At 41.5% G+C, this 27,727-nt stretch overlaps 2 protein-coding genes across 3 annotated transcripts in view; one reads left to right on the top strand and one right to left on the bottom strand.

Moving 5' to 3' along the window:
* Nucleotides 1-8,778, top strand: part of necab2 (N-terminal EF-hand calcium binding protein 2) — an 87,744-nt gene extending 78,966 nt beyond the window's left edge. For both annotated transcript variants that reach the window (XM_069528260.1, XM_069528259.1), the window contains 3 exons: nucleotides 1,147-1,224; nucleotides 1,938-2,029; nucleotides 3,625-8,778. In XM_069528260.1, the coding sequence (XP_069384361.1) occupies nucleotides 1,147-1,224; nucleotides 1,938-2,029; nucleotides 3,625-3,653 (199 nt within the window). In that variant the 3' untranslated portion in view covers nucleotides 3,654-8,778. The remainder of the gene's footprint in view (nucleotides 1-1,146; nucleotides 1,225-1,937; nucleotides 2,030-3,624) is intronic.
* A 476-nt stretch (nucleotides 8,779-9,254) lies between these two features.
* Nucleotides 9,255-27,727, bottom strand: part of slc38a8a (solute carrier family 38 member 8a) — a 198,493-nt gene continuing 180,020 nt past the window's right edge. The window contains exons 6-10 of the mRNA XM_069528258.1: nucleotides 12,086-12,200; nucleotides 11,037-11,184; nucleotides 10,198-10,400; nucleotides 10,070-10,121; nucleotides 9,255-9,949 (exon numbers count right to left, since the gene is read on the bottom strand). Coding sequence (XP_069384359.1) covers nucleotides 9,847-9,949; nucleotides 10,070-10,121; nucleotides 10,198-10,400; nucleotides 11,037-11,184; nucleotides 12,086-12,200 — 621 coding nt within the window. The 3' untranslated portion in view covers nucleotides 9,255-9,846. The remainder of the gene's footprint in view (nucleotides 9,950-10,069; nucleotides 10,122-10,197; nucleotides 10,401-11,036; nucleotides 11,185-12,085; nucleotides 12,201-27,727) is intronic.

The following is a 27,727-nucleotide window of genomic DNA, read 5'->3' as shown; positions in this document are numbered from 1 at the left end:
GACAAACTTCTACATTATATTCTCCTACAGTTGTGTTTCTCCTTGAAACCTGGAGAAGGCAGAAGAGAGGGGGCTTCAGGGCTTCACAGATTCAGACAGCAGACTCAGGGCCTGTGGCTACGACTCCTGATCCTGCTGCCTGTGACCTTACTGAGACTCACTGCTGCAGTTTGCTTATGTTACTTTACTTTTATTAGTTTTGCATTGATATAAAATGCAAATGATGCTCACTTTTAAAGTGACCTGCAGTGATTGAGTAAAGACCGACTTCTGCACAAAGAGCCTGTTCACCTGTTCGTTCAAAGTTCACTGAAGCTCGTACTCGAAAACTCAAAATACTTGATATTTAGTCCAAAGATCTCAAACATTCCAGACACGGGTTAGAGCAACAACATCTGAACAAACTAAACATTAACACGTAAACTAAACCTCTCCTGGTATTTACAAGGCTGCACCTGCGACTGACGTATCCAGATTATCAGCCTGGCAGTGTTGACAGCGGCAGGTTCATTCAGAGTTAACTTTTGAAAAACTTAAATGAAAATTATATTTGGGATGAGAGGCACTACAACAGTGTAGTTTCAAACTACACTGCAGCACCTGATCTGCATAAACACAAGCTCAGCTGCTGCACTGCTCTCACATCGATGTGTCTGGAGCCAGAAAAAAAAAAACAGGTGCAGAAAAGAGCAAACACAGAACGTGAGTCAGAGGAAAATGGGATAAAACTGTGTTCGTTCAAACTTCTCTGATTTACTTTATGTTCACTTCTCTTACCAGCAGCTGCCACCTCCCATCTTCTAAACAATAAACTACCCCTGCACCCTCTGGAGTCTGAGCGGGATTCTTAGTTGATTATCATCTTTTTCTCATATGGTCAAATCACATTTTCCATTTTCAGTGATCTATTCTCACATTGTTACTCTGGATAATTGTGGTAATTTCCACTCATGCATCTTGTTGACAAGTGCTTCAACATTGTGCAGGGATAGAAAACATCACTATTATTTAATCAGTTTCTTTAATGAGACTTTTGTTGTCCTCTCTTCCTTTCCTTACCTCACACCCTTTCCTCCTCCGCCATCAATCTACCGTATACATCTCTTCTTCTCATCCCTGCTCATTCCTTTATTTCTCTGTCTCCAGTGTGACCGCCGTGCGTCTGCCGGACGGTTTATCCTTTGTCGTCTACGAGTTCTGGGACGGAGAGGAGGAGTGGAAGAGGTGAGCTTTCAATCACGTCAAGTGAACATTTCAATCCTCACTGGCATCTGTCAATCATGTCAGTGTTTAGAGCTTTCTGACTTAAAAAACGAATTCAAAGAGTCAATGCAAATTAATGAGCTGTCCTGTTTTGGCTCTAAAAATGACCCAAAGCTTCAGTCAGAATTAAACCTGAGTAAATGCTGATGCACTTTGAAAGTATTAAAAGTCATTACCTAGTGTGGACGTTCATTTTGTTTCTGAAAATGCCTTTGACTCAGCACTCCGCCTCCTCTGAAAGTTTTTTGGAGCTGAGCACGCCGTTCCTTCCGGCCATTGTTTTTATTGATTGGCGATTGCCAAATAAAGAGCGCTCTCTTTTCCTCCATTACTGTCATGAGCTTGTTGGAAAAATTCCCCCATCCGCATTTAATTAACATTCTTCAGCCATTCACTCGGCCCGGAGTTGCTGAAGCACTCAAGATGCGTCGGGTCGTCATGATTTAGTGATGGTGCTGGGCACGAGGAGAGGCTGCTGATGTAGCTGCCTGCTGATCGGAGTTTCTGCTCCACTGCTCCCAGCGTCTCCCCGCCATTAATATTTCAACTCTTACAGTAAAGCCTGAGGGCCGTGCTAAGCGCTCTGAGGCTGCGTGCGCCCGCGTGCACGTTTATGAGTGGCTGCAGCTGTGATGTGTGTAAAACTGATGTGTGCTCTCACCCTCTCACTGCAGACACCTCCAGTCTGCCCCCAACAAAGCCTTTCAGCATGTGAAGGTGGACACACTGTGCCAGCCAGAGGCCATGTCCTCTGTAGCCGTGCCAGGTGAGTGGTGAAATACTACACAACAAAACTACACAATAAAATGAGGGCAACTGAATTGTGTTTTATCAGCAGTTAAAGGGGCGGTTCACTGATTTCAGACGTGAACATCTGTTTAGTTTTTTCTCCAGAGAAAAGAACATGATCCATATTTAGGATTAAAAACCAGGATTTTTGCTATTTCATGCTGTTCATGAATCCCTCTCCCCCTTCAAATAATTCTTTAACTATCAAAATTATACACAAATTAGACTGTGCTTACACAAACATAATACTAAAGTTGTAAAGTTTAAGTTAAAGTTTAAGGGCAGACTTCTATGATCTATTTTTTATTTCTGGAGAAAATCTGGCAACATTAAAGAAAGAAAAATAAAATTCTGGATCCATCTCCTGAAACGAATCCACAACATTAATGGTTTCTACCTTGGCCCCATATCCTTCCACTAAGGTTCAAGAAAACTGGTTCAGTAGAGTTTGCGTAATCCTGCTGACGAACAGCAATGAAAACATAACCTGCCTGTTAATAAAGATATGAAACAGAGAAAACAGCAAAATCCACAAAACTGAAATCTGTGAATTTTGGTCAAAAATCACTGGATTTCTCAGCACTGAACTGAAACCAGTGAAACAAAACAACATTTAGTCATTAATGAACATAAAATAAGAAAATGCTGCAAAATTACTAGTTATTTTGATAAATCAGTTTCCTCACAATCCTAAGAAAGTGATTATTTTGTGGAAGAAGTCTGTTAAAGCATCCTGGCTCTGAAAATGACGTCATTATAGACGACTCACATCCGTCCACTCAGCGAGGAGCCGACTGTCAGTGGGCTGATCTGATGCCAGGCAATCTGCCATTAATGCTTCTTCTCTTGTCTCGTTTTTTATCCAGCTCTCCTCACCCCTCCCTCCGCTCTCATCTCTCTCTGCCCTCACACTTCTGTTTTTCGCTGCCTTGCCAAATTTCTGCTCAATCTCCATTCAATCTTTTTCCGCTCATTCCAGTTCAGTTTTATTTGAACAGTGCCAAATAGTAATACACATTATCTCAAGGCACTTCACAAAGTAACTTCGAGACCTCAAAGTTGCGTAACCACAGTTTTGCCAGATGTAGGATAATTGTCGTAATGAATGATGCACGATAATTTAACCATTTTCTGACATTTACTATTATCAGTTGTAATCTGGACGGTAAAATATGGATCATGTCTCTATTTTATCTCTTCTCACGTGACGTCTTTTCAGTCATTCATGGTTGTGATGATGAACGTTGATGAGGCTGTGACTCGTGTCTCACAGGCTTAACACAAGTGCTTCTTGTCTCATGTTTTCAAAATAAGAGCGTTCTGGATCTCGACACAAACATTTTCCTCAGAATACTTAGATTTTAAGCTTCTGCTCGATATTTCAACACTTCAACCATTGTGTTTAAGCTCCTTCAGACTGATTGTTATAATTCTAGATGAAAAGATGTTATTAATGACAACAGCGACAGTTAATATAACAATAATAATGATGATGCTCTGGAGTCAGAGTTACCGTTCTGTCTCATTTCCCTCTTTAACCTCTTCCTCACCTGTCGTCCTCTGTCTCTGCAGCCGCCTGGTGCAGCGTGAACAGGGACTGAGCATGAAGATTTTCCGCCACACGCCAAGACTCCTCCCTCTCCGACCCACCCTCCGTTCCTGAAACCCACTCCCCCTGCATTTCACCCACTCTCACGCCCTCTCCTCTCTCCACCCTCACATTCCTCAACTCTTTTTGTAAGTACATGTTTACACAGTGCAAGTCGATGGTGTCAACTACAGTGAAAATTGAACAAACAGTGCATTTTGACAACGTGAGATTTAAAAAAAAAAAAAAAAAAAAAAGCTTAAAGCGTCTGCATCTCACCATGGTAGTTTGCTGGTTGGAGATTTTTTGGGATTATTTTTAATGCTCATGTTTCCGGTAGCTTTGAGCCTGGTGGAGTTCGTCATGTAGCAGGAACCCCGGGGTTGAGTTGTTCATGTAGCAGTAACAGTAGATGGGTCGAGTATTATTTCATTTATTTTCTCCCTGAGAGTTAAGTTTGAATTCACCATAAAAAGCTCTTCTGTATGTAGCTGTCATTTCTTAGTAGCTGCTCTTTCCACTTTTGTTCTCATTGTTCTAATAATTCTGTTGTTTTGTAAATGAACAAATGGTTTGGACATTTTTCTCACATCAGCCATTATGAAATCCACATGTTTTTAATTGAGGACAAACAACAGATCACGTGGAACAAACTGAAAGCTTGAAGTTAGCTCGAGGATTAGCCAGATCACTAGCTTTGTGGTCCGATTTCGTAGGGAGTCAGAATCTCTGACAATTAATTCCAAAATGTTCTTAGAGTCCAATGTTCCTCAGGTCTTATGATCACAGGGTCCTGTATTACCAAGGTCTTATGGTTCCCAGGATCTAATATCTGCAGTTCCTATGTTCCCATGGTCTAAAGGCAGATTCATGGTTCTGCGTGGTCAAAGCTAAGCCGTAGGTACACACGTAGCCACGCACAAGTCTTTTGAGGTGAGCATTCATAGTTGTCCGCAGTTGTGTTTTTGTTGCTCTGCAATAACAACCACCAAAACACTAGTGGCGTTAGAGTTTCTATGCTACAGTATTGAGTTTCCGATCCGCTTATTTAGAAATTCTCTAGTGTCTCAGTTTGCTTCAGAACAATGGCAAGAGTTATCATGAAGCCGATAGATGTTGACAAGCAATTGCTTCTTTCTTAAAGAACTGCAACAAAGACAAGAAAGACGTCAGAGTAGATGGTCTGTATCACCGTTAAACCGAGTGAGGTGAAGCAGGAGATTACGGAAATGCGATGCTACCAAGCGGACCAATCACAGCTGTTGTGGTCTGCGTCGCCTCGATGTGTAGTTACGTTTTTGGGGAGGTGCACGTCAGGGTTCTGCGTATGGTACACGTCTACGTGTAGGCTACACCGCAGAAGCATGAATTAGACTTTACGTTCCCAGGGTCCTGTGGTCCCACTCTTAAATCTTTAACTGGAACAAGTGATTCTAAAAGTTTTCTCTTTAGTGCTTGGGGACAGAAAACTCTTTGACGGGGTCCCATTATAGTTCACATCATACTCATACACAAATACAGAGAATTTAGAATTAAGGTAAAAATGTTTTTGAATAAGTTGTGGAAGAGAAATGCAAACTTTGTCATTTTACCATCCCAATACACAAAGGAGAGCGAGAAAAGTTAGGTCAGTACAATCGTACACAGTTCAGAATATCAGTACCACTTCAGTCATGATCATACGATGCTGCTGTTTGTTGTGTGATTGGCTCATTTCTAAACCCTCAGATCGTCACAGTGGCTGCTGTGAGAATAATGTCCATGAAAGTATGAACTCATGAAACACGTTTTCACCTAAAAAACACAGTGAAGTGTCATGAGCAAAAAAAAAAAAAAACCTCATGCAGGTGGTGAAACATTAAGTTATATTTCTTCCTGTAGCTTTTATTTCATTGAACACTTTGGGGTTTGAATTTCTCAGCTTTGACCTCTGGGTCATTTTAGCTGTGACATGAATGAATCCTTTTGCTGTCAGAGGTTAATTTCTGACAAGACTCTGCTGCTACCATGAGACAGAGGAGCGGAGAGAAACAGGCGGCACCTCACGGTTCCCCATGCAGCTGAACACGCTTTTATTTATGCCTCCCGTCCGTCTGTGTATTCCATGTCTGAGTTGGGCAATGGGTAGCTTATTAGCTGTGTGAGTCTAGTGGAGATTGTACATAATGCAAATGTTGGTCTATTATGATTATATTTGTATTTATTGACATATTTTAGTGCGACGGTGCACAGTTTTCCTCAGCAGGAGCTGAGCAGCAGCTGTAACAGTCTCAGCAGTTTCTTTGAATCACAACGTCATCAGAAACAGACACACCCATCCGAACGACATTGAATTTAAAGCCTTAAACATCACCACATGCTAGAGGAGGTTTTTCAAAAGGGTTTATTAAAACGCGACTTTCCTTTGTTTGATGTGACGTAAACTCCCAGTAAGCCGGGAAATGCCCACTAGGGGTCTTTCAGTGTCCGGCCTCTCCGCAGGTTATGCAGCACCAGTCCTGTGTTGCAGTTACGTATTGACACAGTTTCACAGACAGCGTTAGATTTCTCAACGCCAGACTTATGCAGTTATCAACATCTAGAAATAAGACTTCACACCACTGTATGTGCCGTAGCCGATCAACCACATTAGCATTTCTAACACACAATAAAGACGTATATTTCCACTATTGACCTAAAAGTGCAAAAAAAGTCATGTAAATGAAGGGTCACACTACCTATAACAGGAGGCGTCATGGAAACCTGCATCACTGGCAGTGCAGATCTCAGCCGTCAGAATCAGATGCATGATGGGTCTGATCTTCCAGTCATCAGGCGAAACCATCCACAAGAAATATTTCATTATATATTATTAATTGTTGCCCAAAAAAAAATAAAACAGAAGAGCTTCAGTGCAGAGGTTTTTTTCCCCCACAAATCAAAAATACAAAAGTAGACTGAAACCTCTGCAGTAAATCAAACATAAACTCGATCACGTGTTGTTGAATGGACTGAACTTCAGTACATTATAAACTGGGACATATGCAGAAAAAATTAAATGAACTGTGAATTGATCAGACCCACCTCTGCATCTGTTCTGACTGCCCCAAATCTCACCCCGTCGCCCTGGGATGGACTGAACTCGTAATCTCACCTGAACTCACCACCACCTACGCCACTGTACGCCCTCCACGCAACAATCAGACTCTCATTCAGAAAGCACAATGTAAAAATGAGTGAATATTGTGACTTGAAGATACAGTATATTAGAGGTTATTGAGTATGATGAGAGTATTTAGAAATAAATATATATATATAGTCTTACTGTTTATCTGGTTTAAGATTTATTATTCATGAATCGCTCCTTTCTAGCTCTTTCTAGCTACTTTCAAAAAGGTGCCATCTTACCATCCGCCTCGGTGCTGGGTCTATTTTCTTTTTCATTTGTGAATGACAGAACTGTGGTAGCAGTGAGTCAGGATACAGCTTCACTGGTATAATGTTGATCTCTCTTCTTTTAGAGCGCTGGGCTGCATTGAGCAGGGCAGAGATATGTGGAGTAACTATAACATATACTGTAAAATAAATGTATATCACAGTAGACTTGTAGAACATGCATGCAAAGGCTTTATCTATGAAACTTATACCCAAGAGTCTATGAGGTATTCTGTGGAGTTTTTGACCACCAGGAGCGCTGCAGAGCAACATGAAGTGGGCCAGTTTTTTAATGATGTTTTTTTTTAACTTCCTCCCACTAATCCAAAATATCAGGTGCTGCCATCTTGTTTCTACATAGCTATATTCATTCCTATGGCAACCTATTATAATCTCCGATTATTTTTTCGATCAGGGATTTGCCTCCACATACGTTCAAATTAATTTGTTGATCTTAAATCATTGTTATTGTATCTTTAAATATAAACCTGTTCTGCCAGTTTGACCATTTGCGAATTTCAATTTCCTGAAAAAATTTAGATTACTAAAAATTAGATCTTCTCCCATGCCTGTAGTGGCGTCTCTAGCCATCCGTGAGAACTGCATTTCCAGACATTGAACACTAGGAGGTGGAGACAGTATGTGAAATAGAATACGTCAGACATATTTAACAGCTGCTTCCACAGCGACACATTCTGCAGCTACTGAGCAAGCAACAGCAACTTTTTGTTCCCAAGTCAACTCCACATGGTCCTTCAACCTTCTCATCAACGAATCGCTCCTGTGCAGCTAAAAACGGTCACATCAGCTGCTCTGAACAGAAACATAAAGCCATAGTGCATGGATTAATGTTTACCTGTCGGTGACTTAACTACAGCCATAGTATCACAGTACTGGAGCCCAGCTGAACGCAGCCCAATGCGCTCTAATCGAGAGGGGGGTTTCCTGTGCGTCGCGCCCGGCCTGGTTGGGTCGTGCATGTGAGGTAGATCGGCAGAACTGCCGATGCTGTTTCCTGTTGTAACATTCCTAAATGTCCCTCTGACTGTGCCACCTGCCCCTTATTCTATCCTACGACTCCTCAGTGCAACATGTGCTTCGTCATACAATGAAAAGAGTGAAATGTAGTGACACTGGCCTTGATCGAATGTTCCCTGGCGACACGAGAGAGGGCAGAGAGTACATGGAGGTCGTGTTTCTGTAGCCGTAGAAACGCTGGTGGTCAGGAAGCGTTTACCTCAACACGTGTTACATGACACCGAGCCAATCGAGAACAGAAGCGACATCTAGGCCGTAACTCTTCCCCTCCGTGGGTGTGTTCTTTTCTATCCTTTAACTGAGTGCATGTCAACTGAATGTCCAGTAACTTCTTTGCTGTAGTATTAGGCCATGCTACTCTTCAATGGGTTTTGTGCATTTCTTACCTTCTTTCTTTTCTAGTATTCCTATGAAGAAGACAGAGACTAAAATCTATTATATGAAATATACACTATATGACTAGAAAAAAAAATGGCATACATGAATGAAGAGTCACTTTTATGGCAATGTTTAATGAAATATTAATTCTTAATGTATGTTTCAGTAAACGGCTTTCTCTTCTTAAGTGTAGAGACTTATTGCAGGGATGCAAGTATTATATTTGGTCTTTAAAGAATATCTTGTTGAAATTCTAGATGATGTAGAGTGATGCAATTCAATAAAACTAGAAAACTGAGAAAAAAAAAGTGTTTTGTGGCTTTGATTTGAAACGTTTGTGTTTCCAAGGTGAAAAACGTTAATGATTAATCTTGTGTCTCTATGAATCCTCAGTCTACTCAGGTTTATTCTAAGGTTCGAGGATTCTAATTTAATTTGATCTGATCTGAAGAACTTGTACTGGATGATACTTTTATCAGCACTGTTTGAACCTAACATTTTTTTTCTCCTTTGGTTTTCACAATCTTTATTGACTTGATTATTTATCAACTCCTCCTAAGAACGTATGTTTTCACCTCTGCTGTATTTTTGTTGGTTAGTATGTTTGTGCGTCAGGAACACAACTATGATGCAGGTCGACTTAAACCTAAAATTCACATGATTTCCTATTTCTGTCGTTAGCATCTTTCTTGATGAGCAAAGACTTGGAAGGTTTAAAATATAAGTTTGACTCATTTTGTAAATTAGTGTAAATGATGTGAATGTTACACATAACTCCAGCTGCTGCTCAAACATGCCACCAGACTTTGGTGTTTTATTTCCACTGTTCACTCAATAAAAGCAGAGAATGAACACAGCAACGTTTTCATACACATCATCACTGACGGATCACGTGTCAGGAAGCAGCTCTTCTTTTTAAACATACACACTCAGACCTTCTGCCTCACAGCAGTGGAATCCTCCGGGTCCTGGAAATGTTCTTTTTATTTTACTGATAATTTAAACTCTTGCTCTTCATCTCACCCACAAACTGAACACAGTGATGTTTAATACTGATATGTACAAATCTGCACCGACACAAAACAAACAAAGTGCAGAAATACCTGAGGATTTCAATCAGATCATCTCGGCATGACGGGACACAGACGCTGCTCGTCCTCAGGCGGTCAGGTGACCACAGAGAACGTAACACAGCGGCGCTGACAGAGGGAAGGAGGGGCTCTTGATTCTTCAGGGGTCATGTTCATTTGTAAAGAGTCGGCGGTGGCCATAACTCAACATGGGCTCTCTTAGGAGGAGAAAGGGGGCGAGAAAGTTCCAATCTGGTCACAACAGTCTCCATGACAACACCTGAATCTGCGAGGGGAGCGGAATAGTCAGATCTTTCCGAGGAGCTGCATGACGGCGATGGTGCTGCTCTGGCCGAAGATGAAGGCTCCGCAGATCAGCGTCACGACTCCCCAAACTGTGAGGACGGCTCTGCAGAGAAGAAAACACTGACGTGAATAAACGTTCTTTTAAAAGTCAGTAAAAAAAACTGTATTTGAAGGTGAAGCAGATTTTTAATTCCAGTTTATGAACAGTGACATTTGTTCTCACCTGGTCCTCCAGGACACAGGCTCCGACTGCATGGCGAAAATCAAACACAGTCCTGTTCCGACACAGACACAAGGTTAAACACATCACATCACTTCTGACAGAGTATGAATCGGTGACCGGAGTGTTACCTGGGAAGATAAAGATGAAGAAGGCGCTGATGCCCCCGATGACACTGATGACCTTGCTGATGTCGGGTACAAAGACGGCGATGAGCAGAGTCACTGTGATCCACAGAGCCGTCAGCGCGTAGCGGCTGCGGCTTTCAAAGTTCGCCGTCACCACGCCGTAACGCCTCCGCCGCCAACTCAACAGGGGGTCCTGGATCACGGATCTGAGAGATGATAGAGAGAGGATGAGTCTAATCTTCCGCTAATCTTATTTTCTTTAAAACTACACTCACATCAGGTCAAATTTAGAAACAGCTCGGATGTCACTCAGTAGAGCACATAGGACAACACAAGTTCAATCAAGCCGCACTAAAATCTACACACTCTTTAAAATCTGTCCCTTAAACTTGCCTGATTCTTTTTCATCAAGATCCATAAATGTTGAAAAACACTTTCTCTTGCAATGTCAAAGAAAAATAATTGTTGGATCTGATCTGCACCAAAAATGAAATGGATTCTTCCTTGACCCATAGTTTCATGGTGATCCTGCAAACTAACGAACAGAGAGCGCGACAGACACACGACAAAAACATAACCTCCTTAGCTCAGAGGGTTTTCTCTCTTTATTCATCCGTTATATTTCAGTGTGAGCGCAGAGTTTTGAGATAAAACATTACAAAATAATCTAAATGTGAAATCAGCGAGTGCTGCTCTCGAACTGAAAGACCACATGCTTGGATAAAGATAAAGAAAAAACATTCTCAGTAAGAATGATAATAGTTGTGTGGATCTTTGAATTGAAGGAAAACAGTGAGAAGAGAAACTCTTGATGAGTTCACGCTGAAGTGATCTGACGTCACCTGCCCAGCAGCAGGATGATGGGATAGATGGTGATGATGGAGATTCCGAACAGCAGCCTAGCGATGAGCATCAGGACGTCGTCGCCCGTGTACGACATTAGAATGTCGGCCTTCACGTCCTTACCAAATGTCAGGTACCCATAAACCCCTGCAACAGAGAGAGAGAGAGAGACGACGAAGATGTGTTTATTGGGATTTTGATCAGGTGAAATTGATGTTCTATTGAGCAGCACTATAATTAAAACAAGTAAAATCTGATTAAAATAACAATTACTGATCGTGATGTGAACATGGTCAGTCAATAAATATGTTTTTTTTGTGTTGTGCATAAAGACACCACTAATTCATCGCACTAGTTCTTTAAAATAAAGCTTTAACTCTCAAAGCAGCAGCCGACAGAGACTGGGGAAAATCTAAAATCATTTTCATGTACCAGTACAAAGCAGCCTTCTGCCTCTGTCTGTCGTTCTTGGCTGCTGGTAAAACAAATATCCTGAGGGGCCAGAAACTAAATGAGAGTAGCACATTCATCAGAATTAATCCCAGACTCTGTTAATATAATGATAGGGGGGGGGGAAATCAATATTGTGAATGGTGATAAAATCCTGGCAGATCAACTTATTGGCGAGTGAAGCTGAGTTTGCAGAATTAAACTGATTCAGAGAAGGAAGAAGCTTTGAACTGCAGAGGGAATTTTTCTGTGTGTGGGTGTGAGTTAATGCAGACTGTTGTTCAGTGATCATAACAAGAGGGAATGAAGAACCAGCAGCAGCAGAACAAAGGTTCTCATCAAAGAAACTATCAATTTAGACCAAAGTCAGTAAAATCATTCATCTACTCTCTGGTTCTTTTCCTGTGAGGATGTGGAACATTTCTAAAAACTGAGCCAGCCTCATGACGAACAAGTCAAATTCAGTCATCCCCATGAACCCACTTATCTTACTTACACTGTTTCTTCTATCGCTAATATTGCATGAGGAATGTGTCTCGAGAGATTTGCACATGCATTGTGAGGTTTGTAGAAGAGAGAGAGTTTAAACCCGTCTGACCTGTGAGGGAGTAAACGACGAGGCAGAAGATCATGGAGATGACGGAGATGAAGACCCAGTGAGAGAGCCGCTGGTTCTCCATGCTGCTGTAGATGGCGATGGACGCCTCGTGGCACTGCAACGCACAGAACATAGAGTCAACATCTGCAACCACGTACAAACAAAACCTGAGAATGAAGGTTTTTCATCGAGCCTGATAGATATGGATTTTAGAGCATTAATATTATCAGACACATTTAAAAAAGCTATTATCCTCAGATTTTGGTCTTATGACAAAGAAATTTATATTTTACAATTAAACTGAAACTATTACAAATTTCTATTCATAAAAACAAACGGATACTTACAGAAAATAAACTTTTTGAATGTAAAATATAAACTTAAATGCACATCATGCCTGAATTATTCATTCTGTAAAAGCTTTCATATCATCAAACATAGAAGTCGACACTGATATTTCTGTGAAAGACTCAAATAGTTTTTAGATTTCACAGATGTCCTGTTTTAATGTTACATTGAATTTTATGGTTTGAATCAAAAACCAGATTGAGATAAAACACAGACGACAGGACACAGGTTCAGACAAGAGTGTGAGTCTCTGGCCACCAACAGTGTTTTCACAGGACAGGGTGAAGATCCGAAGGTCTTATTGTCTCTGGTCTCTGTTACTGTGATGAACTGAGATGAGATAGGGAATTAAAAGAAAGCTTTGGTCTCGGAGCGGCACAATGAGCCCAGTTAAACTGTGGCAGGGGTCAGGCGACAGACTCTTGTACCCACTTGATCCCAGCTGCCATTGTCCGATTTGAAACCTCAATTCCCCTTCGCTGCCTCGCCCTCCTCCGCTGCTCTCAGGATCTCATCAAGTCGCTTTTCAGCCCTTTGCTCTGCAATCACTCAGCCTGAGGGATCGTGTCTACATGTGTGTTTGTGTGAGAGGACACACATCAATCCCCTCACACCTTCCTTCTCCTTTTATTAGATTCCGTCAGCATCCGTCAGGGTTACCGTGGCAACTTGGGAAGTTACACATCAGTCTGTGCTGCTTTAGATTGACAGAATGGGTTATGATTTTTCCTCCCATACTCCAACCTGTTATTAAATATGAAAGCTCAGTGCGCTGAGCTCCTGGTGAGGCCCCGGCTGTGCCAGCCCGCTGACCTTTACACTACACTTAATCACACTCTCCTGAGAACGCTCCCAAACATTACTGAGAATACTCACAGTACATCACCCCACTGTCTTATTAGCAGCAAATATGCTGAGGGAGGAGATGAGGCCAGATTGTAAATATCATGTCCTCCTGAGCTTAAGTTTTAGATTTCTGATCCCAGAACAGTGGGAGTTAATGGATTCCTATTTGTGCTGTTCAGTAATTTAAAATGATTGTCAAATAGAAATCAACAGTGATCCAGAGATGCCAGTAAAATAACTTCCTTACGAGAAAGTAGTTCCACTGGAAACTGTTCACTGTGAGGTCTACAGTGTCCAAAGAAAAACAGATATGATAATATATATGTATATAATCAGATCTCTAGAGCCTGGTCAGATTATTTTATTCCAGTTCTATGAATTTGGTTTTATTTGTGTTTTCTTTGTAAATAGTTATTTATAACAAAGTTTATGGTCGGATGTACAATATCAAACTGACATTTCTTTGTTTGTTAAAACAATTGGTACCAATGGATCAGGCACAACCACATTAGTGGAGATGGAACCAACTTCCAAGTCTCTATGACCTTCAGAAAAAAAGTTATTGAAGAATATCTTGATCTCCAATAGGTTTTCATCCCTAACCCTAACCCTAATCACAACCCTAACCCTAACCCTAATCACAACCCTAACCCTAACCCTAATTGCAACCCTAACCCATATTAGGGATTAATTGGAATAACTCCGCGCTGCTTGCTCGAAACATGCTGAAATTCGGTGTGGTTGCGTGGCAGGCCACCCTTTATAGATCATGAAATGCACAAGTCTCTAGGACTTTCAGAAAAAAAGTTATTCAAAAATATCTTGTACTTTTTTTTTATAGATTTGGTGGTTTCACCATTTCCGAAGGTCGTAGATGTTCGGGGATGGTCCCAATGGATCGGGCATAGCCACATTAGTGGAGATGGAACCAACTTCCAAGTCTCTATGACCTTCAGAAAAAAAGTTATTGAAGAATATCTTGAACTCCTATAGGTTTTCATCCCTAACCCTAACCCTAATCACAACCAAAAAATCAAACACTAATCACAACCCTAACCCTACCCCTTCCAAAGGTCGTAGAAGCTCGGGGGTGGTACCAATGGATCGGGCATAGCCACATTAGTGGAGATGGAACCAACTTGCAAGTCTCTATGACCTACAGAAAAAAAGTTATTGAAGAATATCTTGATCTCCAATGGGTGTTCATCCCTAACCCTAACCCTAATAGCAACCCTAACCCTAACCCTAATCATAACCCTAACCCTAACCCTAATTGCAACCCTAACCCATATTAGGGATTAATTGGAATAACTCTGCGCTGCTTGCTCGAAACGTGCTGAAATTCGGTGTGATTGCGTGGCAGGCCACCCTTTATAGATCATGAAATGCACAAGTCTCTAGGACTTTCAAAAAAAAAGTTATTCAAAAATATCTTGTACTTTTTTTTTATAGATTTGGTGGTTTCACCATTTCCGAAGGTCGTAGATGTTCGGGGATGGTCCCAATGGATCGGGCATAGCCACATTAGTGGAGATGGAACCAACTTCCAAGTCTCTATGACCTTCAGAAAAAAAGTTATTGAAGAATATCTTGATCTCCAATGGGTATTCATCCCTAACCCTAACCCTAATAGCAACCCTAACCCTAACCCTAATCACAACCCTAACCCTAACCCTAATTGCAACCCTAACCCATATTAGGGATTAATTGGAATAACTCCGCGCTGCTTGCACGAAACATGCTGAAATTCGGTGTGCTTGCGTGGCAGGCCACCCTTTATAGATCATGAAATGCACAAGTCTCTAGGACTTTCAGAAAAAAAGTTATTCAAAAATATCTTGTACTTTTTTTTTATAGATTTGGTGGTTTCACCATTTCCGAAGGTCGTAGATGTTCGGGGATGGTCCCAATGGATCGGGCATAGCCACATTAGTAGAGATGGAACCAACTTCCAAGTCTCTATGACCTTCAGAAAAAAAGTTATTGAAGAATATCTTGAACTCCTATAGATTTTCATCCCTAACCCTAACCCTAATCACAACCAAAAAATCAAACACTAATCACAACCCTAACCCTACCCCTTTCAAAGGTCGTAGAAGCTCGGGGGTGGTACCAATGGATCGGGCATAGCCACATTAGTGGAGATGGAACCAACTTGCAAGTCTCTATGACCTACAGAAAAAAAGTTATTGAAGAATATCTTGATCTCCAATGGGTGTTCATCCCTAACCCTAACCCTAATAGCAACCCTAACCCTAACCCTAATCATAACCCTAACCCTAATTGCAACCCTAACCCATATTAGGGATTAATTGGAATAACTCTGCGCTGCTTGCTCGAAACGTGCTGAAATTCGGTGTGATTGCGTGGCAGGCCACCCTTTATAAATCATGAAATGCACAAGTTTCTAGGACTTTCAGAAAAAAAGTTATTCAAAAATATCTTGTACTTTTTTTTATAGATTTGGTGGTTTCACCATTTCCGAAGGTCGTAGATGTTCAGGGATGGTCCCAATGGATCGGGCATAGCCACATTAGTGGAGATGGAACCAACTTCCAAGTCTCTATGACCTTCAGAAAAAAAGTTATTGAAGAATATCTTGAACTCCTATAGGTTTTCATCCCTAACCCTCACCCTAATCACAACCAAAAAATCAAACACTAATCACAACCCTAACCCTACCCCTTCCAAAGGTCGTAGAAGCTCGGGGGTGGTACCAATGGATCGGGCATAGCCACATTAGTGGAGATGGAACCAACTTGCAAGTCTCTATGACCTACAGAAAAAAAGTTATTGAAGAATATCTTGATCTCCAATGGGTGTTCATCCCTAACCCTAACCCTAATAGCAACCCTAACCCTAACCCTAATCACAACCCTAACCCTAACCCATATTAGGGATTAATTGGAATAACTCTGCGCTGCTTGCTCGAAACATGCTGAAATTCGGTGTGCTTGCGTGGCAGGCCACCCTTTATAGATCATGAAATGCACAAGTCTCTAGGACTTTCAGAAAAAAAGTTATTCAAAAATATCTTGTACTTTTTTTTTATAGATTTGGTGGTTTCACCATTTCCGAAGGTCGTAGATGTTCGGGGATGGTCCCAATGGATCGGGCATAGCCACATTAGTGGAGATGGAACCAACTTCCAAGTCTCTATGACCTTCAGAAAAAAAGTTATTGAAGAATATCTTGAACTCCTATAGGTTTTCATCCCTAACCCTAACCCTAATCACAACCAAAAAATCAAACACTAATCACAACCCTAACCCTACCCCTTCCAAAGGTCGTAGAAGCTCGGGGGTGGTACCAATGGATCGGGCATAGCCACATTAGTGGAGATGGAACCAACTTGCAAGTCTCTATGACCTACAGAAAAAAAGTTATTGAAGAATATCTTGATCTCCAATGGGTGTTCATCCCTAACCCTAACCCTAATAGCAACCCTAACCCTAACCCTAATCACAACCCTAACCCTAACCCTAATTGCAACCCTAACCCATATTAGGGATTAATTGGAATAACTCTGCGCTGCTTGCTCGAAACATGCTGAAATTCGGTGTGGTTGCGTGGCAGGCCACCCTTTATAGATCATGAAATGCACAAGTCTCTAGGACTTTCAGAAAAAAAGTTATTCAAAAATATCTTGTACTTTTTTTTTATAGATTTGGTGGTTTCACCATTTCCGAAGGTCGTAGATGTTCGGGGATGGTCCCAATGGATCAGGCATAGCCACATTAGTGGAGATGGAACCAACTTCCAAGTCTCTATGACCTTCAGAAAAAAAGTTATTGAAGAATATCTTGAACTCCTATAGGTTTTCATCCTTAACCCTAACCCTAATCACAACCAAAAAATCAAACACTAATCACAACCCTAACCCTACCCCTTCCAAAGGTCGTAGAAGCTCGGGGGTGGTACCAATGGATCGGGCATAGCCACATTAGTGGAGATGGAACCAACTTGCAAGTCTCTATGACCTACAGAAAAAAAGTTATTGAAGAATATCTTGATCTCCAATGGGTGTTCATCCCTAACCCTAACCCTAATAGCAACCCTAACCCTAACCCTAATTGCAACCCTAACCCATATTAGGGATTAATTGGAATAACTCTGCGCTGCTTGCTCGAAACGTGCTGAAATTCGGTGTGGTTGCGTGGCAGCCCACCCTTTATAAATCATGAAATGCACAAGTCTCTAGGACTTTCAGAAAAAAAGTTATTCAAAAATATCTTGTACTTTTTTTTTATAGATTTGGTGGTTTCACCATTTCCGAAGGTCGTAGAAGTTCGGGGATGGTCCCAATGGATCGGGCATAGCCACATTAGTAGAAATGGAACCAACTTCCAAGTCTCTATGACCTTCAGAAAAAAAGTTATTGAAGAATATCTTGAACTCCTATAGGTTTTCATCCCTAACCCTAACCCTAATCACAACCAAAAAATCAAACACTAATCACAACCCTAACTCTACCCCTTCCAAAGGTCGTAGAAGCTCGGGGGTGGTACCAATGGATCGGGCATAGCCACATTAGTGGAGATGGAACCAACTTGCAAGTCTCTATGACCTACAGAAAAAAAGTTATTGAAGAATATCTTGATCTCCAATGGGTGTTCATCCCTAACCCTAACCCTACTAGCAACCCTAACCCTAACCCTAATTGCAACCCTAACCCATATTAGGGATTAATTGGAATAACTCTGCGCTGCTTGCTCGAAGCGTGCTGAAATTCGGTGTGGTTGCGTGGCAGCCCACCCTTTATAAATCATGAAATGCACAAGTCTCTAGGACTTTCAGAAAAAAAGTTATTCAAAAATATCTTGTACTTTTTTTTTATAGATTTGGTGGTTTCACCATTTCCGAAGGTCGTAGAAGTTCGGGGATGGTCCCAATGGATCGGGCATAGCCACATTAGTAGAGATGGAACCAACTTCCAAGTCTCTATGACCTTCAGAAAAAAAGTTATTGAAGAATATCTTGAACTCCTATAGGTTTTCATCCCTAACCCTAACCCTAATCACAACCAAAAAATCAAACACTAATCACAACCCTAACCCTACCCCTTCCAAAGGTCGTAGAAGCTCGGGGGTGGTACCAATGGATCGGGCATAGCCACATTAGTGGAGATGGAACCAACTTGCAAGTCTCTATGACCTACAGAAAAAAATTTATTGAAGAATATCTTGATCTCCAATGGGTGTTCATCCCTAACCCTAACCCTAATAGCAACCCTAACCCTAACCCTAATTGCAACCCTAACCCATATTAGGGATTAATTGGAATAACTCTGCGCTGCTTGCTCGAAACGTGCTGAAATTCGGTGTGGTTGCGTGGCAGCCCACCCTTTATAAATCATGAAATGCACAAGTCTCTAGGACTTTCAGAAAAAGAGTTATTCAAAAATATCTTGTACTTTTTTTTTATAGATTTGGTGGTTTCACCATTTCCGAAGGTCGTAGAAGTTCGGGGATGGTCCCAATGGATCGGGCATAGCCACATTAGTAGAGATGGAACCAACTTCCAAGTCTCTATGACCTTCAGAAAAAAAGTTATTGAAGAATATCTTGAACTCCTATAGGTTTTCATCCCTAACCCTAACCCTAATCACAACCAAAAAATCAAACACTAATCACAACCCTAACCCTACCCCTTCCAAAGGTCGTAGAAGCTCGGGGGTGGTACCAATGGATCGGGCATAGCCACATTAGTGGAGATGGAACCAACTTGCAAGTCTCTATGACCTACAGAAAAAAAGTTATTGAAGAATATCTTGATCTCCAATGGGTGTTCATCCCTAACCCTAACCCTACTAGCAACCCTAACCCTAACCCTAATTGCAACCCTAACCCATATTAGGGATTAATTGGAATAACTCTGCGCTGCTTGCTCGAAACGTGCTGAAATTCGGTGTGGTTGCGTGGCAGCCCACCCTTTATAAATCATGAAATGCACAAGTCTCTAGGACTTTCAGAAAAAAAGTTATTCAAAAATATCTTGTACTTTTTTTTTATAGATTTGGTGGTTTCACCATTTCCGAAGGTCGTAGAAGTTCGGGGATGGTCCCAATGGATCGGGCATAGCCACATTAGTGGAGATGGAACCAACTTCCAAGTCTCTATGACCTACAGAAAAAAAGTTATTGAAGAATATCTTGATCTCCAATGGGTGTTCATCCCTAACCCTAACCCTAATAGCAACCCTAACCCTAACCCTAATCACAACCCTAACCCTAACCCTAATTGCAACCCTAACCCATATTAGGGATTAATTGGAATAACTCTGCGCTGCTTGCTCGAAACGTGCTGAAATTCGGTGTGGTTGCGTGGCAGCCCACCCTTTATAAATCATGAAATGCACAAGTCTCTAGGACTTTCAGAAAAAAAGTTATTCAAAAATATCTTGTACTTTTTTTTTATAGATTTGGTGGTTTCACCATTTCCGAAGGTCGTAGAAGTTCGGGGATGGTCCCAATGGATCGGGCATAGCCACATTAGTGGAGATGGAACCAACTTCCAAGTCTCTATGACCTTCAGAAAAAAAGTTATTGAAGAATATCTTGAACTCCTATAGGTTTTCATCCCTAACCCTAACCCTAATCACAACCAAAAAATCAAACACTAATCACAACCCTAACTCTACCCCTTCCAAAGGTCGTAGAAGCTCGGGGGTGGTACCAATGGATCGGGCATAGCCACATTAGTGGAGATGGAACCAACTTGCAAGTCTCTATGACCTACAGAAAAAAAGTTATTGAAGAATATCTTGATCTCCAATGGGTGTTCATCCCTAACCCTAACCCTAATAGCAACCCTAACCCTAATCACAACCCTAACCCTAACCCTAACTGCAACCCTAACCCATATTAGGGATTAATTGGAATAACTCCGCGCTGCTTGCTCGAAACGTGCTGAAATTCGGTGTGGTTGCGTGGCAGGCCACCCTTTATATATCATGAAATGCACAAGTCTCTAGGACTTTCAGAAAAAAAGTTATTCAAAAATATCTTGTACTTTTTTTTTTATAGAATTGGTGGTTTCACCATTTCCGAAGGTCGTAGAAGTTCGGGGATGGTCCCAATGGATCGGGCATAGCCACATTAGTGGAGATGGAACCAACTTCCAAGTCTCTATGACCTTCAGAAAAAAAGTTATTGAAGAATATCTTGAACTCCTATAGGTTTTCATCCCTAACCCTAACCCTAATCACAACCAAAAAATCAAACACTAATCACAACCCTAACCCTACCCCTTCCAAAGGTCGTAGAAGCTCGGGGGTGGTACCAATGGATCGGGCATAGCCACATTAGTGGAGATGGAACCAACTTCCAAGTCTCTATGACCTACAGAAAAAAAGTTATTGAAGAATATCTTGATCTCCAATGGGTATTCATCCCTAACCCTAACCCTAATAGCAACCCTAACCCTAATCACAACCCTAACCCTAACCCTAATTGCAACCCTAACCCATATTAGGGATTAATTGGAATAACTCTGCGCTGCTTGCTCGAAACATGCTGAAATTCGGTGTGGTTGCGTGGCAGCCCACCCTTTATAAATCATGAAATGCACAAGTCTCTAGGACTTTCAGAAAAAATGTTATTCAAAAATATCTTGTACTTTTTTTTTATAGATTTGGTGGTTTCACCATTTCTGAAGGTCGTAGAAGTTCGGGGATGGTCCCAATGGATCGGGCATAGCCACATTAGTGCAGATGGAACCAACTTCCAAGTCTCTATGACCTTCAGAAAAAAAGTTATTGAAGAATATTTTGAACTCCTATAGGTTTTCATCCCTAACCCTAACCCTAATCACAACCAAAAAATCAAACACTAATCACAACCCTAACCCTACCCCTTCCAAAGGTCGTAGAAGCTCGGGGGTGGTACCAATGGATCGGGCATAGCCACATTAGTGGAGATGGAACCAACTTCCAAGTCTCTATGACCTACAGAAAAAAAGTTATTGAAGAATATCTTGATCTCCAATGGGTGTTCATCCCTAACCCTAACCCTAATAGCAACCCTAACCCTAACCCTAATCACAAGCCTAACCCTAACCCTAATTGCAACCCTAACCCATATTAGGGATTAATTGGAATAACTCTGCGCTGCTTGCTCGAAACGTGCTGAAATTCGGTGTGGTTGCGTGGCAGCCCACCCTTTATAAATCATGAAATGCACAAGTCTCTAGGACTTTCAGAAAAAAAGTTATTCAAAAATATCTTGTACTTTTTTTTTATAGATTTGGTGGTTTCACCATTTCCGAAGGTCGTAGAAGTTCGGGGATGGTCCCAATGGATCGGGCATAGCCACATTAGTAGAGATGGAACCAACTTCCAAGTCTCTATGACCTTCAGAAAAAAAGTTATTGAAGAATATCTTGAACTCCTATAGGTTTTCATCCCTAACCCTAACCCTAATCACAACCAAAAAATCAAACACTAATCACAACCCTAACCCTACCCCTTCCAAAGGTCGTAGAAGCTCGGGGGTGGTACCAATGGATCGGGCATAGCCACATTAGTGGAGATGGAACCAACTTGCAAGTCTCTATGACCTACAGAAAAAAATTTATTGAAGAATATCTTGATCTCCAATGGGTGTTCATCCCTAACCCTAACCCTAATAGCAACCCTAACCCTAACCCTAATTGCAACCCTAACCCATATTAGGGATTAATTGGAATAACTCTGCGCTGCTTGCTCGAAACGTGCTGAAATTCGGTGTGGTTGCGTGGCAGCCCACCCTTTATAAATCATGAAATGCACAAGTCTCTAGGACTTTCAGAAAAAAAGTTATTCAAAAATATCTTGTACTTTTTTTTTATAGATTTGGTGGTTTCACCATTTCCGAAGGTCGTAGAAGTTCGGGGATGGTCCCAATGGATCGGGCATAGCCACATTAGTAGAGATGGAACCAACTTCCAAGTCTCTATGACCTTCAGAAAAAAAGTTATTGAAGAATATCTTGAACTCCTATAGGTTTTCATCCCTAACCCTAACCCTAATCACAACCAAAAAATCAAACACTAATCACAACCCTAACCCTACCCCTTCCAAAGGTCGTAGAAGCTCGGGGGTGGTACCAATGGATCGGGCATAGCCACATTAGTGGAGATGGAACCAACTTGCAAGTCTCTATGACCTACAGAAAAAAAGTTATTGAAGAATATCTTGATCTCCAATGGGTGTTCATCCCTAACCCTAACCCTAATAGCAACCCTAACCCTAACCCTAACCCTAACTGCAACCCTAACCCATATTAGGGATTAATTGGAATAACTCCGCGCTGCTTGCTCGAAACGTGCTGAAATTTGGTGTGGTTGCTAGCAGCCCACACTTTATAAATCATGAAATGCACAAGTCTCTAGGACTTTCAGAAAAAAAGTTATTCAAAAATATCTTGTACTTTTTTTTTATAGATTTGGTGGTTTCACCATTTCCGAAGGTCGTAGAAGTTCGGGGATGGTCCCAATGGATCGGGCATAGCCACATTAGTAGAGATGGAACCAACTTCCAAGTCTCTATGACCTTCAGAAAAAAAGTTATTGAAGAATATCTTGAACTCCTATAGGTTTTCATCCCTAACCCTAACCCTAATCACAACCAAAAAATCAAACACTAATCACAACCCTAACCCTACCCCTTCCAAAGGTCGTAGAAGCTCGGGGGTGGTACCAATGGATCGGGCATAGCCACATTAGTGGAGATGGAACCAACTTGCAAGTCTCTATGACCTACAGAAAAAAAGTTATTGAAGAATATCTTGATCTCCAATGGGTGTTCATCCCTAACCCTAACCCTACTAGCAACCCTAACCCTAACCCTAATTGCAACCCTAACCCATATTAGGGATTAATTGGAATAACTCTGCGCTGCTTGCTCGAAACGTGCTGAAATTCGGTGTGGTTGCGTGGCAGCCCACCCTTTATAAATCATGAAATGCACAAGTCTCTAGGACTTTCAGAAAAAAAGTTATTCAAAAATATCTTGTACTTTTTTTTTATAGATTTGGTGGTTTCACCATTTCCGAAGGTCGTAGAAGTTCGGGGATGGTCCCAATGGATCGGGCATAGCCACATTAGTGGAGATGGAACCAACTTCCAAGTCTCTATGACCTACAGAAAAAAAGTTATTGAAGAATATCTTGATCTCCAATGGGTGTTCATCCCTAACCCTAACCCTAATAGCAACCCTAACCCTAACCCTAATCACAACCCTAACCCTAACCCTAATTGCAACCCTAACCCATATTAGGGATTAATTGGAATAACTCTGCGCTGCTTGCTCGAAACGTGCTGAAATTCGGTGTGGTTGCGTGGCAGCCCACCCTTTATAAATCATGAAATGCACAAGTCTCTAGGACTTTCAGAAAAAAAGTTATTCAAAAATATCTTGTACTTTTTTTTTATAGATTTGGTGGTTTCACCATTTCCGAAGGTCGTAGAAGTTCGGGGATGGTCCCAATGGATCGGGCATAGCCACATTAGTGGAGATGGAACCAACTTCCAAGTCTCTATGACCTTCAGAAAAAAAGTTATTGAAGAATATCTTGAACTCCTATAGGTTTTCATCCCTAACCCTAACCCTAATCACAACCAAAAAATCAAACACTAATCACAACCCTAACCCTACCCCTTCCAAAGGTCGTAGAAGCTCGGGGGTGGTACCAATGGATCGGGCATAGCCACATTAGTGGAGATGGAACCAACTTGCAAGTCTCTATGACCTACAGAAAAAAAGTTATTGAAGAATATCTTGATCTCCAATGGGTGTTCATCCCTAACCCTAACCCTACTAGCAACCCTAACCCTAACCCTAATTGCAACCCTAACCCATATTAGGGATTAATTGGAATAACTCTGCGCTGCTTGCTCGAAACGTGCTGAAATTCGGTGTGGTTGCGTGGCAGCCCACCCTTTATAAATCATGAAATGCACAAGTCTCTAGGACTTTCAGAAAAAAAGTTATTCAAAAATATCTTGTACTTTTTTTTTATAGATTTGGTGGTTTCACCATTTCCGAAGGTCGTAGAAGTTCGGGGATGGTCCCAATGGATCGGGCATAGCCACATTAGTGGAGATGGAACCAACTTCCAAGTCTCTATGACCTACAGAAAAAAAGTTATTGAAGAATATCTTGATCTCCAATGGGTGTTCATCCCTAACCCTAACCCTAATAGCAACCCTAACCCTAACCCTAATCACAACCCTAACCCTAACCCTAATTGCAACCCTAACCCATATTAGGGATTAATTGGAATAACTCTGCGCTGCTTGCTCGAAACGTGCTGAAATTCGGTGTGGTTGCGTGGCAGCCCACCCTTTATAAATCATGAAATGCACAAGTCTCTAGGACTTTCAGAAAAAAAGTTATTCAAAAATATCTTGTACTTTTTTTTTATAGATTTGGTGGTTTCACCATTTCCGAAGGTCGTAGAAGTTCGGGGATGGTCCCAATGGATCGGGCATAGCCACATTAGTGGAGATGGAACCAACTTCCAAGTCTCTATGACCTTCAGAAAAAAAGTTATTGAAGAATATCTTGAACTCCTATAGGTTTTCATCCCTAACCCTAACCCTAATCACAACCAAAAAATCAAACACTAATCACAACCCTAACCCTACCCCTTCCAAAGGTCGTAGAAGCTCGGGGGTGGTACCAATGGATCGGGCATAGCCACATTAGTGGAGATGGAACCAACTTGCAAGTCTCTATGACCTACAGAAAAAATTTTATTGAAGAATATCTTGATCTCCAATGGGTGTTCATCCCTAACCCTAACCCTAATAGCAACCCTAACCCTAACCCTAATTGCAACCCTAACCCATATTAGGGATTAATTGGAATAACTCTGCGCTGCTTGCTCGAAACGTGCTGAAATTCGGTGTGGTTGCGTGGCAGCCCACCCTTTATAAATCATGAAATGTACAAGTCTCTAGGACTTTCAGAAAAAAAGTTATTCAAAAATATCTTGTACTTTTTTTTTATAGATTTGGTGGTTTCACCATTTCCGAAGGTCGTAGAAGTTCGGGGATGGTCCCAATGGATCGGGCATAGCCACATTAGTAGAGATGGAACCAACTTCCAAGTCTCTATGACCTTCAGAAAAAAAGTTATTGAAGAATATCTTGAACTCCTATAGGTTTTCATCCCTAACCCTAACCCTAATCACAACCAAAAAATCAAACACTAATCACAACCCTAACCCTACCCCTTCCAAAGGTCGTAGAAGCTCGGGGGTGGTACCAATGGATCGGGCATAGCCACATTAGTGGAGATGGAACCAACTTGCAAGTCTCTATGACCTACAGAAAAAAATTTATTGAAGAATATCTTGATCTCCAATGGGTGTTCATCCCTAACCCTAACCCTAATAGCAACCCTAACCCTAACCCTAATTGCAACCCTAACCCATATTAGGGATTAATTGGAATAACTCTGCGCTGCTTGCTCGAAACGTGCTGAAATTCGGTGTGGTTGCGTGGCAGCCCACCCTTTATAAATCATGAAATGCACAAGTCTCTAGGACTTTCAGAAAAAGAGTTATTCAAAAATATCTTGTACTTTTTTTTTATAGATTTGGTGGTTTCACCATTTCCGAAGGTCGTAGAAGTTCGGGGATGGTCCCAATGGATCGGGCATAGCCACATTAGTAGAGATGGAACCAACTTCCAAGTCTTTATGACCTTCAGAAAAAAAGTTATTGAAGAATATCTTGAACTCCTATAGGTTTTCATCCCTAACCCTAACCCTAATCACAACCAAAAAATCAAACACTAATCACAACCCTAACCCTACCCCTTCCAAAGGTCGTAGAAGCTCGGGGGTGGTACCAATGGATCGGGCATAGCCACATTAGTGGAGATGGAACCAACTTGCAAGTCTCTATGACCTACAGAAAAAAAGTTATTGAAGAATATCTTGATCTCCAATGGGTGTTCATCCCTAACCCTAACCCTAATAGCAACCCTAACCCTAACCCTAACCCTAACTGCAACCCTAACCCATATTAGGGATTAATTGGAATAACTCCGCGCTGCTTGCTCGAAACGTGCTGAAATTTGGTGTGGTTGCTAGCAGCCCACACTTTATAAATCATGAAATGCACAAGTCTCTAGGACTTTCAGAAAAAAAGTTATTCAAAAATATCTTGTACTTTTTTTTTATAGATTTGGTGGTTTCACCATTTCCGAAGGTCGTAGAAGTTCGGGGATGGTCCCAATGGATCGGGCATAGCCACATTAGTAGAGATGGAACCAACTTCCAAGTCTCTATGACCTTCAGAAAAAAAGTTATTGAAGAATATCTTGAACTCCTATAGGTTTTCATCCCTAACCCTAACCCTAATCACAACCAAAAAATCAAACACTAATCACAACCCTAACCCTACCCCTTCCAAAGGTCGTAGAAGCTCGGGGGTGGTACCAATGGATCGGGCATAGCCACATTAGTGGAGATGGAACCAACTTGCAAGTCTCTATGACCTACAGAAAAAAAGTTATTGAAGAATATCTTGATCTCCAATGGGTGTTCATCCCTAACCCTAACCCTACTAGCAACCCTAACCCTAACCCTAATTGCAACCCTAACCCATATTAGGGATTAATTGGAATAACTCTGCGCTGCTTGCTCGAAACGTGCTGAAATTCGGTGTGGTTGCGTGGCAGCCCACCCTTTATAAATCATGAAATGCACAAGTCTCTAGGACTTTCAGAAAAAAAGTTATTCAAAAATATCTTGTACTTTTTTTTTATAGATTTGGTGGTTTCACCATTTCCGAAGGTCGTAGAAGTTCGGGGATGGTCCCAATGGATCGGGCATAGCCACATTAGTGGAGATGGAACCAACTTCCAAGTCTCTATGACCTACAGAAAAAAAGTTATTGAAGAATATCTTGATCTCCAATGGGTGTTCATCCCTAACCCTAACCCTAATAGCAACCCTAACCCTAACCCTAATCACAACCCTAACCCTAACCCTAATTGCAACCCTAACCCATATTAGGGATTAATTGGAATAACTCTGCGCTGCTTGCTCGAAACGTGCTGAAATTCGGTGTGGTTGCGTGGCAGCCCACCCTTTATAAATCATGAAATGCACAAGTCTCTAGGACTTTCAGAAAAAAAGTTATTCAAAAATATCTTGTACTTTTTTTTTATAGATTTGGTGGTTTCACCATTTCCGAAGGTCGTAGAAGTTCGGGGATGGTCCCAATGGATCGGGCATAGCCACATTAGTGGAGATGGAACCAACTTCCAAGTCTCTATGACCTTCAGAAAAAAAGTTATTGAAGAATATCTTGAACTCCTATAGGTTTTCATCCCTAACCCTAACCCTAATCACAACCAAAAAATCAAACACTAATCACAACCCTAACTCTACCCCTTCCAAAGGTCGTAGAAGCTCGGGGGTGGTACCAATGGATCGGGCATAGACACATTAGTGGAG

The sequence above is a fragment of the Paralichthys olivaceus genome, chromosome 7 (genome assembly GCF_024713975.1).
Source record: "Paralichthys olivaceus isolate ysfri-2021 chromosome 7, ASM2471397v2, whole genome shotgun sequence".
NCBI lineage: Eukaryota > Metazoa > Chordata > Actinopteri > Pleuronectiformes > Paralichthyidae > Paralichthys > Paralichthys olivaceus.
The sequence above is the reverse complement of the archived record's forward strand: the minus strand, read 5'-3'. Positions and strand labels throughout refer to the sequence as shown.